The sequence below is a fragment of the Sycon ciliatum genome, chromosome 2 (genome assembly GCF_964019385.1).
Source record: "Sycon ciliatum chromosome 2, ocSycCili1.1, whole genome shotgun sequence".
In the NCBI taxonomy this organism is placed as follows: Eukaryota; Metazoa; Porifera; class Calcarea; order Leucosolenida; family Sycettidae; genus Sycon; species Sycon ciliatum.
In genome coordinates this window covers 8,990,704-9,007,512 of record NC_088644.1, presented here as the reverse complement: position 1 = coordinate 9,007,512, position 16,809 = coordinate 8,990,704, and the positions used below count along the sequence as shown (strand labels likewise).

General features: G+C 45.9%; 1 protein-coding gene across 1 annotated transcript in view; it reads left to right on the top strand.

Moving 5' to 3' along the window:
- The first annotated feature begins 1,321 nt into the window (after window positions 1-1,321).
- LOC135808540 (uncharacterized) overlaps window positions 1,322-16,809 on the top strand; it is a 249,824-nt gene continuing 234,336 nt past the window's right edge. Inside the window, exons 1-2 of the mRNA XM_065321743.1 lie at window positions 1,322-1,538; window positions 6,570-6,734. Coding sequence (XP_065177815.1) covers window positions 6,635-6,734 — 100 coding nt within the window. The 5' untranslated portion in view covers window positions 1,322-1,538; window positions 6,570-6,634. The remainder of the gene's footprint in view (window positions 1,539-6,569; window positions 6,735-16,809) is intronic.

Here is a 16,809-nt window from a genome sequence, read left to right as displayed (position 1 = left end):
GGTGGGGCACAAGTTCTGCGTTAAAGTCCACCAACTAATCCAGGTTTTGACCAGTCAGCACAAGGTAGAACCAGACTGACTAGGAGTACTGAGACATTCCACAGCAAGGAAGTGAGCTTGAGCACTTCTCCATAGCGCTAAACCAACGGTCTTCCAACTTGGAATGTTCATGGATATTTGTGAAAATTCCAAAGAGGGGAATTTCTTATCCTTGATAAAATTGAGCCTCCCAGGTTGAGTGGTTGTTGCTTTGTTTTGAATTGTGGTTAGACCGTGTTGTCTAAAGGTCTTACAGTCCCGTTATCGTATCAAGCCAGCATTCTACTGTGCCTTGCCACTAAACTCAATGTCATTGGTTCTACATGTGGCATTCACGCTTCACTGGTCTTGTCAAATTTGTTCCACACGATCACAAACCATTTCGGGTACTCTTAGTCTTACAACATTAGACTAAGCCATAGGACGGACGTCAGTGTCTGACAATTCTTCATTGTAGTCTTTGATTTGTACTGGGAATAAATCGCCTCCACGATCCACGCAGCATATGTAATTGGTGTCAGACGAACAAAGCACCTCAAATTATTTTCAAAATTCTGATTACAATATCTACTACTACAGTATTTCGTTGTCTTGACTTGATCACAATCAGCACCGCCTTTTCTCACGGTCTTGTCAGCTACCAACAAGCAGCGGACTTCATGAGGCTTCGTCTTGGGAGACTAACCAAAGATTGTGTGTGACATTCCGCACTCGCCAGCGGCCTCAGTCAAAACCAACAAGTGGATCTACATGTAAACCCGGAGAGACGACGAGCGTCCTTCAGTGTTCCGTTCGCACTGCACATGTACTGGTTCATGCTGCTGCTGCAGCAGCGCTGCGCTGCATGCTGATCACCCGAAAAGTGTGGTCTATACAGGATATTGCACAGTGTCCCCGAGGATTATTTTTCATAATCCCCGCGGCGCTGCGTGCCTTGGGGATTTGAAAAATAATCCCCTCGGAACCGTGCAATATCCTATACTTATGGATACGCGCGACATTGACAGGTGGAAACTAAGAGACTGACGCAATGTGTCATAATATTATTATGTGAGTGTAACGAGGAACAGTGAAAAGTACGTTGCCGTGTGAGGTGCGGTTGTGAGAACCAGTGAGTCAGACCATCTTGCTTGCTGCACGCTGACTCCTGGGATCGCACACGTACACAAACACACCCTGCATGCATGAAACAAGCAGTCCAGCGCTACGCAGCACGAGCCAACATTTCGTGGCTGACAAATCAAATAATGCGAGTTTTTGCTCGCTCTCGATCTCTGAGTCCGAGCTACATGAGTTCCATTGTGTCTTCGTTACAACGACAACGCGTCGCTGAGGATGCATCACTCAAATAGGATAACAATTTACTTGACTTTCGGACGCCACCCTGTGTGCTGTTGATGGGTTTTCAGCTTTGTGGCTGCAGTCACGGCCTATCTGTTCTTCGTACAATTTGGGGATTCCAGACAAACAGTTGACGGCGCTTTGCAAACTGCCCTCAGGTAAGGCCACGCAGTGTCGCAGGGTTTGTGTGATGACTTCTAACGCCCCAGTCTCTTTCCGTGCTTGGGTCACCCACCCATCCGTGTATTGGCTGTACTCTTGGTAAGTAAATAGGCTGTGTGAGAATTTTCAACCTGGGTCGAGTTCAGCCCGGGTTGAAAGTGGGTTGAAAGTCTGTACGATAGTCCTGTATGGTCACGTGAATACTTTCGCGCAATATTTTAAAAATTATTTGCATGTGCAGTGCTATTCAAACCTGGCGCGAGATACGCACAAAAGTACGTTAGTACGATTTCTCGCCCCGGGTTGATTTCAACCCTCCCCCAATCTCGCCCCGGGTTGATTTCAACCCTCCCCTTGGGGGTGAAATTTCAACCCGGGTCTAGCGCAATGCGTCATGTAAACGCGCCATTCATTTTGTATACATGGCGGGTTGAAATCTGACAACCTACGTCTCAACACATCACCAAATTTGTCTAAACCGTACTGCGCAGGTCTTGGAGCCATAGCGCTGCTGGCACACGCATGGACGAGAACGCAGCATTGGAAGACAAGACACTAAACGAAATGCTTGCGGGTATAAAGTTGCGGTGTACCAATATATGCATGATGTGGACAATTTTGCACAGGCATTATTGCCCAATGTCATCCGGTTCAGACAGATTTTTTCTATGATGATCCTGTGTGATCAGGCTACTTTTTTAAAGCAGCCTTGTTTGGCGACTCCTCCACCAGAAAACACACGAGGGAGTTACTATGTGGATCATTTTCTACTATCATGATTTGTTTGAGTTTCTTGTCAAAGAGACAACATTTCTATACCATACAGTATCTGGCAATGCATGATTTCAGTCCGATGGAATCCAGTGACAATTACATAGATGATGGTGTTCATCAGTCTCCAGTTACTGAGTAGCTAGCTGGCTTTGAGAACCACATGCAGCTTTCTCAGGTCAACTGACCCAGCCATATACTTTCCCTGTATGCTAGTCTTGTCCAAACAAATGCAGTTTGCAAATTGCTTGCGTATCATGCATGTGCATTTCAGAGTATTACACTGATGCTGAACCAAGCGTGTACTTTGCTAATACATTTTTTACAACGTTTTCTTTCTGTTTACATAGCACAGGGTCACGAGTACGAATATACACAGCTTCCAGCTTCCAGGAAGCTTCCAGCTTCCAGCTTCCTGGTTTAGTGTTATTCGTTGCGCACGTTTCTTCAAGCAATTGCAGGTGTTGGAAGCTGTGTATATTCGTAATCGTGACCCTGTGCTATGTAAACGGAAAGAAAAATGTGTATCACTCACACTCTTCAAGTAATACACACGCACCATTACATTCATTCACACAGTATCACATTCATCTGCCACTACCTTTCTCACATACACTATATTCACACATTGCAAAGGTGCAAACTTAGCTACATGTATATAAGTGTGTGTTTGATTTATTACATTTTTATGTGACGCCATTCCACTGATGAAAGTCACAAGAAAACGTTATGGAACTTAACTTTTTTCATTTTTGCTGTTGTTATGAGTGCACAATTTATCTTATTTATTGCCATAAAAATTCTAGTATTTTATTAGTATCGTTCTTCCGAATGGCTAATGTTGGTTTGAGAGGAGGTCAAAGGACACGAGTCACACGACCTCAACGCACTAGTTCTACAAGTACTGAAGTAGAGAGCTCGAGCGGTCATGCTTGCAGCAACATCATTCGTTCGTAAACGCACTTTGCAACAAAATTTGGTAGATTTTCGTCGATTCTCATTGGAGCCATCCAAAATCGGCGACAAGGTTAGCGATTTTTCGACAAATCTTAAAAATTATTTGCATGTGCAGTGCTATTCAAACCCGGCGCGAGAAACGCACAGAAGTACGTTAGTACGATTTCTCGCCCCGGGTTGATTTCAACCCTCCCCCAATCTCTACGTCTCTATGGGCTACCAAAAATACATAAACCGAACTGTCCGTTGCGCCCCATATTATCCATGGTTGCATCACCACAATATAATATCTCTAAATGGCTGTGTGGTTGGCTTGACATCGTGCAAACGTTCTATTGCAAACATACAGTTAAAGACACCTTCGAATTCATTGACGTCCTTCGCTCCCACCCGGTTCCGGCCTCCGCGCATATGTGCTCTTTTGATGTTGTTAGTCTGTTCACGAACGTCCCGTTAGAAGAGACTATCAATATTTGCCTAGATGTGTTGTACCGAAATGATGAAGTTGACCCGCCATGGATATCGGAGACGGCGTTCCGGGAACTGATGTTGCTCGTGACGACTGGTGTGGAGTTTTCCTTCGGTGACATTATGTACAGGCAGGTTGATGGGGTAGCCATGGGCTCTCCATTGGGTCCAGTTTTAGCGAATGTGTTCGTTGGTTACTGCGAGTCACTGATTGCAGAACAGTTGTGGCCAGCATTGTACGTTCGTTTTGTTGATGATTCCTTCACCTGGTTTGATTCTCTTGAAGATAGCCAAATCTTTCTTGGTATTCTAAATGACCTACATCCTTCCATACGTTTTACGTGTGAACACGAACAAGCCAACAAACTTCCCTTTCTAGACGTCCTTGTGGAAAAGTCTAGTCAGGGTACCGTAACATCTGTGTACAGAAAGCCTACATTCACCGGCCAGTACATAATGTTTGACTCGTATTGTTCGTACCAATACAAGGTGAATTTAGTGCGTAACTTGGTGGATCGAGCAGAACGTATTTGCTCCTCTTCCAAACTAGCTGAGGAACTAGACTTCCTTAAGTCCGTTTTTCTAAAGAACGGGTACCCTGACGATCTATTGAAGGAACTCATGAGCGAAAGGCTGGATAAAAAGGAAAAACGTTTTGGCCCGGACAAATGTCCCACGTATCTTTCTCTCCCCTGGAAAGGTAACCTCTCATTATCCATGAGTCGCTTGGTACGGAAAATTGTACAGCAAACTTACTACGCGGTACATTTTGTACCCGTTTTCACAACTGTACGTGCGTTCACGGTGAGGAAGGATGTCCTACCAACCCAACTTGCATCTAAATTGGTATACCAATTTGAGTGCCGACAATGCGGTAGTCGGTACGTTGGTAGGACTCTTCAACATCTGAACGCACGTATCAAGCAGCACGTCCCACTGCATATGCTGACTGGCTCGGCACGGGCACTGCGACCAAAACGCGGCAGGCCACTGAAGAACCCTCGGCCACAGCCATCGTTAGCACAATTTCCGTCATCGGCAATAGTGCCTCCATTACCCGTATCGAGAGTCTTGGAGTCGGGTAATGGGCATATTGTCACCACAACACAATGCACCATAACAACACAAGATAACACACCACAACAACATTCAGCTCAAGACCAAAGTGGACGCTGTGATGAGGTAATGCCCTCATCGCCGTCTTTGCCGTTGCCTCCCCCAGAACCGCCACCTACATCTATCATCGGCGGTGCTGGGGCTGAGTCTGTGGTGTCGGTGGCACGTGCATATATGGATGAGGCAAGCACTGATTGTGAACAACGAGAAAGAAGGCTGAAGGGAACGGAATTCAACAAAGAAAGTAACACAATCAACATTCAAAGACCTAGACGATCAACGGCTAATTATTCAATGAATTATTACAGTACTGGAGATCAAGCACCGGCGAGGACACTGGGAACACAAGATTTAACAACAACAACAACAACAACAACAACAACAACAACAACAACAATGGTAACAAGTTGCCATCAAGATCAAAGGAGGAGTCAACGAACAGAGGTTAAACAACGTCAAACGAGCCTGGGACCGATCAGTGTTGATGAGGAGAATGACACGGAGGACGACACTGAGGACGAGTTGGGAGATGAAACGGAGGACGAGGTTGCGGTTGTTGGAGACGAGGAATCAGATGGTGATTGTGATCGTAAGAAGTCTGCCGTTTTTCTTCACTTGTTGTCTCACCCTAAGTGTCTGCAGGTGTATGATGATTTTAGTTTTTCTGTTCTTTGTCGTGCACGGTATGCTAGTCAGTTGAAAGTACTTGAGGCTGTTTGTATTCGTTTGCATAAGCCTGATCTTTGTAAGCAGAAGAAACATGTAGTTGCGTTAAAATTGTTTTCGTAGGTGCACAGCATGATTGTTTGTCTCACTACACAGTTTTAGCGTTATAATTATTAGTTTTTCACCCACCGTTGCACTTAGCTCTCACTTCACTGCTATTGTCTCACCTTCCCTCTTTCTATTTTGGCACTGTAGTTTGTTCTCGTAACACATCATTGAATGTATATTTAATCATTGTTCAGCATGGTTACTCTTCAGTCACGACTTTCCACTGATGAATGTGACAAGAAAATTAATTCTGGTAAACTTTCATGACTTCGTTGTAGTGTGGCGATGACTGCAGAATTTGTTCTTTTTATTGCTATTATAAAATTGTTGTCTCCACGTCGATTATTTGCAAATTATATTTAGAGCATTACTTTCGAAGAGCATTCTTGAAAGCGGAAAGTATCTCAGCACAACGAATACTATAGGTAAGGGAGTGCCAAAAGCGATAATTATGCCATAAACAATGGTGAGTTAAGAACTAAAGAAAAACGAGGAACAGGCAAAGATACTTGATTTCGAGTAGGTCTATGACACTGGAACCAGTCATACTTTCCCAAGTGTTGGGGAATTCGTTTAGTATACATTTTATGAGCAAGGGTACATAAATGGTCTTGGCTGCGCTCACAGAGCGGAGATAAGGCGGTCCGAGCATATAATTGCCATTAATTGGGCACAGCTAAATAACTGGAGCAGTCCAAATATCCGTTTGAAAGTCTTTCTATGATTTGTTCCAAGTTTAGTGGACAAAGTTGAATTTAGACCACACCATGCAGTGTCGGCGTAGTCGAACAGAGGCAAAATGTAGCAACGGTACAAAAGGACTTTACAACTATCAGGGAGGTGGGAATAGTTGGAAGTGAGTGTTCCAAGCGCGGATCACACACATTATGTTATTCATTGCTATAACATTGTCACTTCTTTTATGTTTCTACACACTACAGCCAGTGACGGCATCCTCCCAGAACCATAATTATCTGGCCCATCTCTTGGGAAGAAGAAGGCGAATATGGTTCTAGTCTCCACCAGACGTGTAACTGTTCTGCTGCTGTGCCTGAGCATTATGCTCTGTGCTCATGCACAATTACCTGGTGGTGGACCACTTGAAGGTGAGATGCTATGGATATAATCCTAATTGCATAAGGAGGTAAAGCAAAGCGTAACACTGTATCCATTACAACTCAGACTGAGACTAGGATGTTACCCGTATGTATAGTTCTATTTCATAAGCCAACAAAGAGGAAGTCACTTCAGGGACTCGCAAGACAGAACAACAACAAATGGGCAAGGCAGCACAGGTTGGCCTGCGTGCATGCAGAGTCCTAGTGACGTCTTGGTGACGTCAACACATAAGAGATGTACATGGATATCACATCCCTCCCACCCTAGATGAAACAAAGACTAAGTAAACAATAACAAAATTTAACAAATCACTTGTAGAAACAGTAACACAAGACATGGCGAAATATAGCTGTAAACACATAAATAAGACAGCAGATCTATCTCTGAGTAGATATGATAGAACTGTTACAAGTTCAAACGGACGGGCGCCTAAACAGCTCTAGTTGAGTGACTCATGAATAGCAGGAGTCGACCCAGCTGACTGCGACTCTGGAAGCGTGACTGATTCCGGTGCTGGAGGAACTGGTGAGGCAGATACGACTGTTGGCACAGAATCAACTGAAGGCTGTAGTTCGGTTGCGTCTGAATCCGGCACAGATGATGTCGACACTGGACGGTTCAGAGGTTGACGAGATGGAACAGCAGCTGGACATGCGGTCGTTGCCTGTTCTGGCGGAGCAACAGGTGGCTCCTCGGCCGGCAATCGTGGGCAGATGTGGTCACTGTGCCGTTTCCACAATCTGCCATTGGGTAGGCGCACAGTAAATGTGGTTGGGCCTTGACACTCTTCAAGAACTCCATCCATCCATTTAGGTGAGCCAGCAAAGTTGACACAGGATACAGGGTCGCCACAGCAGAACGACGACGAGTGAGCCGGGCGGCGGTCTACGGCTGCTTGCTGTCGGCTGAAAACCTTCTTAGAAGAGTCCGGAAATGTGAGGTCAAGACGGGACCGAGGCTTATGATCCATCATGAGTTTAAATGGAGATTGACCAGTAGTTGATTGTGGCGTAAAGCGATACTGAAACAGGAACCAATACAGACGGGATTCCAAATCAAAACCACCAACAGACTTCTTCAGCGCATTCTTGACGGTTTGTACAACATGCTCAGCTAGACCGTTGCTTGCTGGGTGGTACGGAGATGAGCGGGTATGCCTGATACCAGTAGCAGAACAGAATCGTTGAAATTCTTCGCTGGTAAATACTGAGCCATTGTCGGAAACAATTTGAAGTGGCAGTCCGTGCGCTGCAAATGTCTGACGGAGCTTGGCAATAGTGGAAGCCGAGGTTGCAGATGATACCGGGTGGACTTCAATAAAAAAATAACGGAACTGGTTCGGATGTGATGTGCAGCGCTATGGGAATGGGTGTGTCCACCCGAATTCTTTTCACAGATGAAGCTGCAGGAAGCCTCAGCCCTTCTTCAGACTTCAATAAACTTACTGAAACTGTCAACGATAACCAGGAGCATCTTCCCCTCAACTGGACTTGCGTAATCGACATGCAGACGCACCCATGGTTTACCTGGCCATTCCCAGGGATGTAGCGGCTGAAGGGCTGGTGACTTCTGAATGGATTGGCACGGTTGGCAGCTCTTGACCTTGAGCTCTATCTCGTCGTCAATAGATGGCCACCAGATGTAGCTGCGGGCGTGGGCTTTCATCCGGGTTATGCCCGAGTGACCTTCATGTAATTCTTCCAGGAGCGTCTCACGGCCTCTTGGGGGAATAATAACACGTGAGCCCAGCAAAAGACAGCCACTTATCACTTAAAGCTCATTACGGCGACGGGAATATGCTTGATAATCCACGGGGGTGTTGTCCGGCCAAACTTCTTGGACGTACTTGAGAACAAGTTACAGCACCGGATCTTTGCTTGTCCATTGAGCAATGGTGGTGGATGTGACCGGAGTGTTCTCTAGGACAGACATCGACAGAACGAATTCGGCCGGTGTTGGGACTTCTGGTACCAATGAGGGTGATGGTAGCAGGGGCGTACACCGCTCGCCACCAGGAGTGGTTCCCATGCCAACTGATCAACCAACATAATTCCACACGGCTAGTGCTCTTATACGTATCCGACGAAGTTTCTGCAAAAACTGCTGGATAATGTCACTGCTACGCATATTTGATTTAAAAAGACTGAACTTTGCCAAGGCATTTTTATGGATGTTTTGTTCAGCAGGACGATTTCATGTTATGCCATGAAACGAGTCGCTGAAGCACATCCACACGCTCAGTCTTGAGTCGGGTTATATTCTCGGGAGGACTGCGGTAAAGCTGCCCAAACTTCGAATCACCTGGAGCAAACATTACACAGGGCAAGCAAATGCCACCATGGCACGCCGGTCAAACGACTACACAGGGAAACTCCTCAAACAAGGATAGTTGAAAGCGGCACTGTTTGCCACCCGTCTGGGCACGCACAGGAAACGAAATCCTTCGCCTTCAATTCAGTGCAGCTAGTGGCGCACAATGATTGTCAATGATGGAAATCTTTTCCATGTCAGGCAAATTTCGGAGAAATCAGGGATTCCACCGTGGAAGTACACTTTCAGAATATCCTTTCCAACGCACTCCAATGTCACTGAAGTAAGTCTTGGATGATCCAGCAGCTTCCAACTACGGCTGCTCTACAGCTTCGCCGACGATTCCGTCCTCTGTGCTGCTCGTTGCAGACTCCACTTGAAAGTCAGGTGCGGCCGCAATCTCATCTATCGCTTGACCTTCGTCACTGGCTACACGCTTTGCCTCCTGCTCAAAATAGCTCTGAATAGAGCGCTGGCCCTCTGGATGTCGACTCTTCATTTTTCTTTTCCATAAAGCGAAAGCATCGTCAAAAACGTAACCAGCTTTGTCGAAACAAACTGCAAAGGAAATGACTCTGAGATCGAGGAATCGATGTAACTCGTATTGTAGAGAATTTGTTGCACCCAGTAAGTTCAGTAGATCTACGCTGTGTCACAAAAAAATGCCTCAGCAGCACTTTTACACCTTGTCTAGTCACCGTCGACGTCGCGTCGTCGCACTGTCAGGCGGACTGCAGGCGCCAAGGCATGCATGCACTGCATGCACGCTGGGCCTTGATCAAAAACATTCTCCGTATCCACATCGAAATTATTTTACTGGTTCCCGGGCATCCCGGGAACCGCCCTATGTACGCCCCTGGGTAGCCAACTGAGTACATCAGCATTACCATTGTTGCTGCCCGACTTGAACTGAAGCTGGTAGTCATAGCTTGCTAGTAGTAGGGCCCAGCATTGGATGCAACCACTGGCCATCGGCGGAATCGGACGATCTTCCTGAAATAGACCAAGTAGAGGCTTGTGGTCAGTCTGCAGCACAAACAAGCAGCCAAATAAATACTTATGAAAGCGCTTGACGGCGAACACCATAGCCAGGCCTTCTTTCTCGATCTGTGCATATTTCTGTTCCGCTGATGGCAATGTCCTCGATGCAAACACGACTGGATGCTCGTCTCCATCCGCAGTGATGTGTGAGAGAACGGCACCAATACCATACGGTGACGCATCACAACTGACGACAATTGGCAGCTTCGGGTCGCAATGCACACGGCATGGTGCTTCTAGTAGCATAGCTTTGCTTTCCTCAAAAGCAGACTGTTCACAGTCAGACTAACGCCACTGCTTCTTGGAAAGCAATTCGTACAGGGGTTTGAACACAGTACTTAAGTTCCGTACAAACTTGTGATAGTAGTTGATCAAGCCCAAATAGCTTCTGAGCTGCGATACGTTAGTTGGTGCCTTGGCGTCCAGCACATCTTGCATTTTCTCAGCTGTCGGCGTTATTCCGGTTGAATCAATGATGTGGCCGAGGAAAGTGACAGATGAACGGCCAAACACACATTTGTCCCGGTTCAAGCGCAGACCAGCCGATTCAAGACGCTCCAATACCATTTTGACATGGAGGTCGTGTTCCTCTAGTGTTGGAACACGACCTCTAACCTATAACCTCTCGTCACAAGCACCTTGGCGTTACACTTGATAGCAAATTGGACTGGTCCCACCATTTCCGGAATCTGGAAAAGCGGGCAAGCTCAGTCGTCGGTATTCTTTATGGCCATCTCCCCCACATTTCACCAGAATGCCGAAAGACCTTTTATCATACATACATTTTGCCTATTTTCTTGTATTGCTGTGTGGTGTGGTGTGGCGCTGGTAATCGCCTCTTTGCAAAGCTGGAGATTGTGCATCGACGGATTCTCCGGGCAATACTTCGTTTGCCGCCCGAGACCAACATAGCCGTTCTCTATGAAAATTGCTGTACATTTCCTCTGAAACATTACATTGGCCAACCCTCCTGCGTATACATTCACAAAATCAAACTTTTCACTGCCCCTCAGCATGTGCAGCATTCCTTAAACTGGTTCAATGAATCCTCAACAAGCCGGAACTCGCTTCGTTTCCCGATTGCAAGAAACAATTCTATGAGCAAATCGCCTGTATTCCTAGCATACCAATTATGGGATTCTCTTCCTCAGCAATTAAAGTCCAGCAACACCCTCAATGCGCTTTTAAGCTTGATAAATATACACGTACGCCGATCTTCATTTACTAATCATTGATTTCAATTCTCTTTGTGTATTACTTCAAGCTCCAAAGTAAATCACATATATGCTACCTGTACAATTCATTTGGGTTTTGGATTGATTTACTTTTATTTCATTTTTATTCTCATTTAACTTGCCATATTTTGCGTGTGCATTTTTGCCTTCTTGTTCTTTTATTCCATGGCTGGTAGCCCTCATTCATAATATTGGTTGACACCATGTCATCCATGAATTGAGAATAATAATAATAATAATAATAATTTGAAACTCGGGTATTGAGCCAATAATAAAAGTAGAAAGGAAAAGGACATATGGAAACGAGTTAAGAGTAACTCTTCCATCACTGTAACTAGATACTATATACAGTCAGAAAGTGCAACAACTAGGCACAAAACTGACAGAGTACTGAGACATTCGACGTCCTGACACCTAGCTTCAACACATCTCCGTAGCGCTAACCGACAGCCTTCCAACTTGGAAGGTTCAAGGTTATGGAAAGACCAAAGAGGGGAAGGCAAGCGCAACGAAAACGAGCACAAGCTACAGTCCCAACGGAACAAAGAATGTCGATTGTCACTGGACGATGACGAGACAAGTAGGCGATTTGACAAAGCGGTCTAACTACAATTCGAAGCAGCAAAGCAGCACACCACCCAACTTGGGTGGGTCAAAAATATCAAAGATAAGTTAAGAAGGGGGAAGCTTTGCGAGAACGAATTGTACAAGCCGAAATCTAAACTCCTACAGTACTCCTCATGCATGACATTGTGATGGACTAGTTGACTACAAAACAAGTTGTTTCACACGACGTACGTTTCGCCGTATGGTTCGTGACGGCTCATCAGGTGTGCAATTTGAAACTCGGGTATTGAGCCAATAATAAAAGTAGAAAGGAAAAGGACATATGGAAACGAGTTAAGAGTAACTCTTCCATCACTGTAACTAGATACTATATACAGTCTTGTCTCGTCATCGTCCAGTGACAATCGACATTCTTTGTTCCGTTAGGACTGTAGCTTGTGCTCGTTTTCGTTGCGCTTGCCTTCCCCTCTTTGGTCTTTCCATAACCTTGAACCTTCCAAGTTGGAAGGCTGTCGGTTAGCGCTCCGGAGATGTGTTGAAGCTAGGTGTCAGGACGTCGAATGTCTCAGTACTCTGTCAGTTTTGTGCCTAGTGGTTGCACTTTCTGACTGTATATAGTATCTAGTTACAGTGATGGAAGAGTTACTCTTAACTCGTTTCCATATGTCCTTTTCCTTTCTACTTTAATAATAATAATAATAATTATTATCAAGTTTAGCACGACACAAAACTCGAAGGAAGATAATAATAGTGACAACAACATAGTGAGCAAATTAAGTTACATTGTTACCACCTCGACGAGGAGTAACACCAAAAAATTGTAGCGACAACACATTTTCTTTCTGTACGCAAAGTTCAGGATCTAACTTACGGATATACAAAGCTTCTAACACAGCCAAATGTAACGCACATCTACCACGTGACAATATTGAGAAAACATTATCACTGTACAACTCACGACAATTGGTACGGGCTGACAGATGTTGCTTGATTGACGAAGTGCGATTCTTAGCTCCATTGGGTGTTGTCTCCTCCAATGTCCCGTCATCTCGCCTCTTCGTGGCATCACCACTATCTGTCTTTTCGCGTTTCCGCGGCCTTCCACGTTTCTTGACACTAACCGTTGGGTGCGCGATACCCGGTGTCCTTTCCGTTACGTCTCCTCCATTGCGGATTTCTATTGAGCTTCTTACTCCAACTTGTCCGGTGTCCGATATTGAGGTTAGTTTTCGCGGTCTACCACGTTTTCGAATATTGACTGTTGTTGTCACTTCCGTTGTTGTTGTACGTTCGTCCTCATCAGTCCGTATTTTCACTTGGCTTCTCGTCACCCTTTCCGACGCCGACAGATCCTTTGTCAGTTTCGGTGGTTTACGTGTGGGTCTTTCACCATCATTTATGCTGTTCTCAGCTGGCCCGTGTCCTACACACGCAGAGGAGGACGGGCATGCAGTCACATCTTCACGGGAAGAGGAAGATCCACCGATGGACTGGACAGCACATTTTGGAGGACGACCACGGCGAGGACGACAATCGCGCGCATCAAGCGGAACACAACTTAACGGCACATGTTGACGAATGCGTGTGCCCAGGTGCTGAAGGGTTCTACCTACATACCGATCTTCACATTGTCGGCATTGAAAGAAATAGATAAGGTTACTTTTACTAAGGGTAGGTAGAACATCCTTCTTCACACTGAACGCACGCACTGTCCCAAATATGACGTACAGCTTGAGGCACGGGTATGATGGACATACGATACCACGAACATCCTTCTCCACGCGCGCAGAACCGGTGCCAACCCAGGGTAAACGGAGCACCACTGGGCAACGGTCAGGTCCAAATTGGATAGGCTTGTCTGTCACCGGTTTTTCGTTGATTAGCTTGGCCAGAAATTCCTTTGGATAGCCGTTGTTCGTAAATATTGATGTCAGTCTGTCTAATTCGTCCTGCAATAGATGAGGGGAACATATTCTATGTGCACGATAAACTAGCGCCTTCACAAGATGTCTCTTCGATTTCGTTGGAGTATAGCTCCCCACGAAATGTAGAGGCCGGTGAACGTTGGCTTCCTATAGATAGTGGTGTCCAAACTCTTAGTGTTAATATTCCGTGATATTTGTACATCCAAGAAGGATAAGCTGCCGTTTTGTTCCGCTTCCGACGTGAATCTCAACGCCGGGTGGAGACTATTCAGAGTTAGTAGAAAGGTCCCAGAGACATCCTCATCCTCATCGTGACAGTACACATCGTCTACAAAACGACAGTACATAGAGGGCCACAATGATGGACTAATGGACGCTCCACAGAACCCTACAAAGATATTAGCCAATACAGGACCAAGCGGCGAGCCCATGGCAACACCATCTATTTGTTTATACATAACGTTGCCAAATGAAAACTCAACGCCCGACGTAACCATTAACATGAGTTTCACAAACTCCGTTTCGTTCAAAGACGGCGGAGTAATGGACTTATTGTGGTACAGTGTTGTTGCGCAGATGTCAATGGTCTCCCGTAGTGGCACGTTAGTAAATAAGCTCACCACGTCATACGAGCACATGAATCCGCTCGATTCAAAGCTTGCGTCCTTTAGCTTTTTTACAAACTCGAAAGTATCTTTGACGCAGTGGCTATTGTAGAGGTTGAGTACCGGTTGTAGCATGGCACATAGCCACTTGGATGTTTTAAATTGCGGTGACCCAGACATGCTGAGTATTGGTCGTACGGGAATGTTCTTCTTGTGAATTTTTGGGAGCCCGTACATTCGTGGTCGTGTTGATCCCGTCGGCGCCAGATGGTCGTACTCATAATCAGAAATTTGATGTGCTTTTGAAAGAGACAATAGGTATTTGCTAAGTTTAGTGTCGATGTTTTCTGTATGGTCATATACATCGCACGGTCCGAGTCTGCAGAATTTTGTCTTATCCTCTAGTATGACCATCATCTTGGTTTGGTAGTCCTCCCTTGACATAATAACCGTTGCCCGACCCTTGTCCGGGCGGGAGATAATGATATCCGGATTTGTTCGGAGCTCCCTCATGACTTTGAGGTGCTCTCGTGTGAGTGAAAAAGACCGGGTGTCAGGAGAGGACTGCGCAAACCTGTGTGCCTCGGCAGCCAGAGACGCCCGGCAAGCCGCTGCTGTTTCGTCAGATTTTGCTGGTACCTTGGACAATTGTTGCTGGAGCAGCTCAAATTCCGCCAACATCTCCAATCGGTGGAGTTTAGGAGGAATGCCAAAATCTAAACCGCCACACAGCACGTCCTTTTGTAGTTGAGTCAAAGGGATATCAGCAAGATTAATAATAGTATCATAATTGTCGCTACATGTGCCGAATCGGTCCTTTCTCAAGGCAGACACAATCCAAACGTGTTTTGCATGGTGCCTAGATCGTTGTTTACAGTCACATTGCGATATTAGCCATGAAAATCTAACAAAATCGTAGGTATTGAGAAGTCTTCGTACTTTCTGATACGAAGACACAAACCTCGATCGTGCATTGTGAAGTTGGCTCTTTGCCTTGTTAAGATCATCCTGCAAAAGTACTTTCTCGATAGAGATAGAATCATAAAGCTTTAGTTTCTGCACTCGTTTTTGCAAATACTTAGGTGCAACAGAGTAGTGTAGGCAGTCACGGAGTAACCTGACACTGAATATAGCTGTATTGAGGCGACCACGGAGGGCAAGAACGTCATTCAATAGATCAATATGGGTGATTGGGAGGCGTTGTTTGAAGTAATTGAAACAGTGCCGTGACGATAAAAAGTATAAGAGGGCAACAGTCGCTGTTACGCGCATCAGCGTGGACAAAGACCGGCAAGGGGTCTGTACGTCCACCAGTGTAGCCTAGGTGTATTGCAGCTGGACAAGCGCGCAGCATGGGAGCTTCATGCACGCTGTAGAGCTCAAGGCCCTACTACTTACTATTGTTAACTAATACTAGTGAGCAGTGTTGCGAGTCATGTATCCGTCAAGACAACTAACAGGACGGAACGTACATACATGACTGTATAAACTAGCTATCGTGCACATAGAATATGTTCCCCTCATCTATTGCAGGACGAATTAGACAGACTGACATCGATATTTACGAACAACGGCTATCCAAAGGAATTTCTGGCCAAGCTAATCAACGAAAAACCGGTGACAGACAAGCCTATCCAATTTGGACCTGACCGTTGCCCAGTGGTGCTCCGTTTACCCTGGGTTGGCACCGGTTCTGCGCACGTGGAGAAGGATATTCGTGGTATCGTATGTCCATCATATCCGTGCGTCAAGCTGTACGTCATATTTGGGACAGTGCGTGCGTTCAGTGTGAAGAAGGATGTTCTACCTACCCTTAGTAAAAGTAACCTTATCTATTTCTTTCAATGCCGACAATGTGAAGATCGGTATGTAGGTAGAACCCTTCAGCACCTGGGCACACGCATTCGTCAACATGTGCCGTTAAGTTGTGTTCCGCTTGATGCGCGCGATTGTCGTCCTCGCCGTGGTCGTCCTCCAAAATGTGCTGTCCAGTCCATCGGTGGATCTTCCTCTTCCCGTGAAGATGTGACTGCATACCCGTCCTCCTCTGCGTGTGTAGGACACGGGCCAGCTGAGAACAGCATAAAAGATGGTGAAAGACCCACACGTAAACCACCGAAACTGACAAAGGATCTGTCGGCGTCGGAAAGGGTGACGAGAAGCCAAGTGAAAATACGGACTGATGAGGACGAACGTACAACGACAACGGAAGTGACAACAACAGTCAATATTCGAAAACGTGGTAGACCGCGAAAACTAACCTCAATATCGGACACCGGACAAGTTGGAGTAAGAAGCTCAATAGAAATCCGCAATGGAGGAGACGTAACGGAAAGGACACCGGGTATCGCGCACCCAACGGTTAGTGTCAAGAAACGT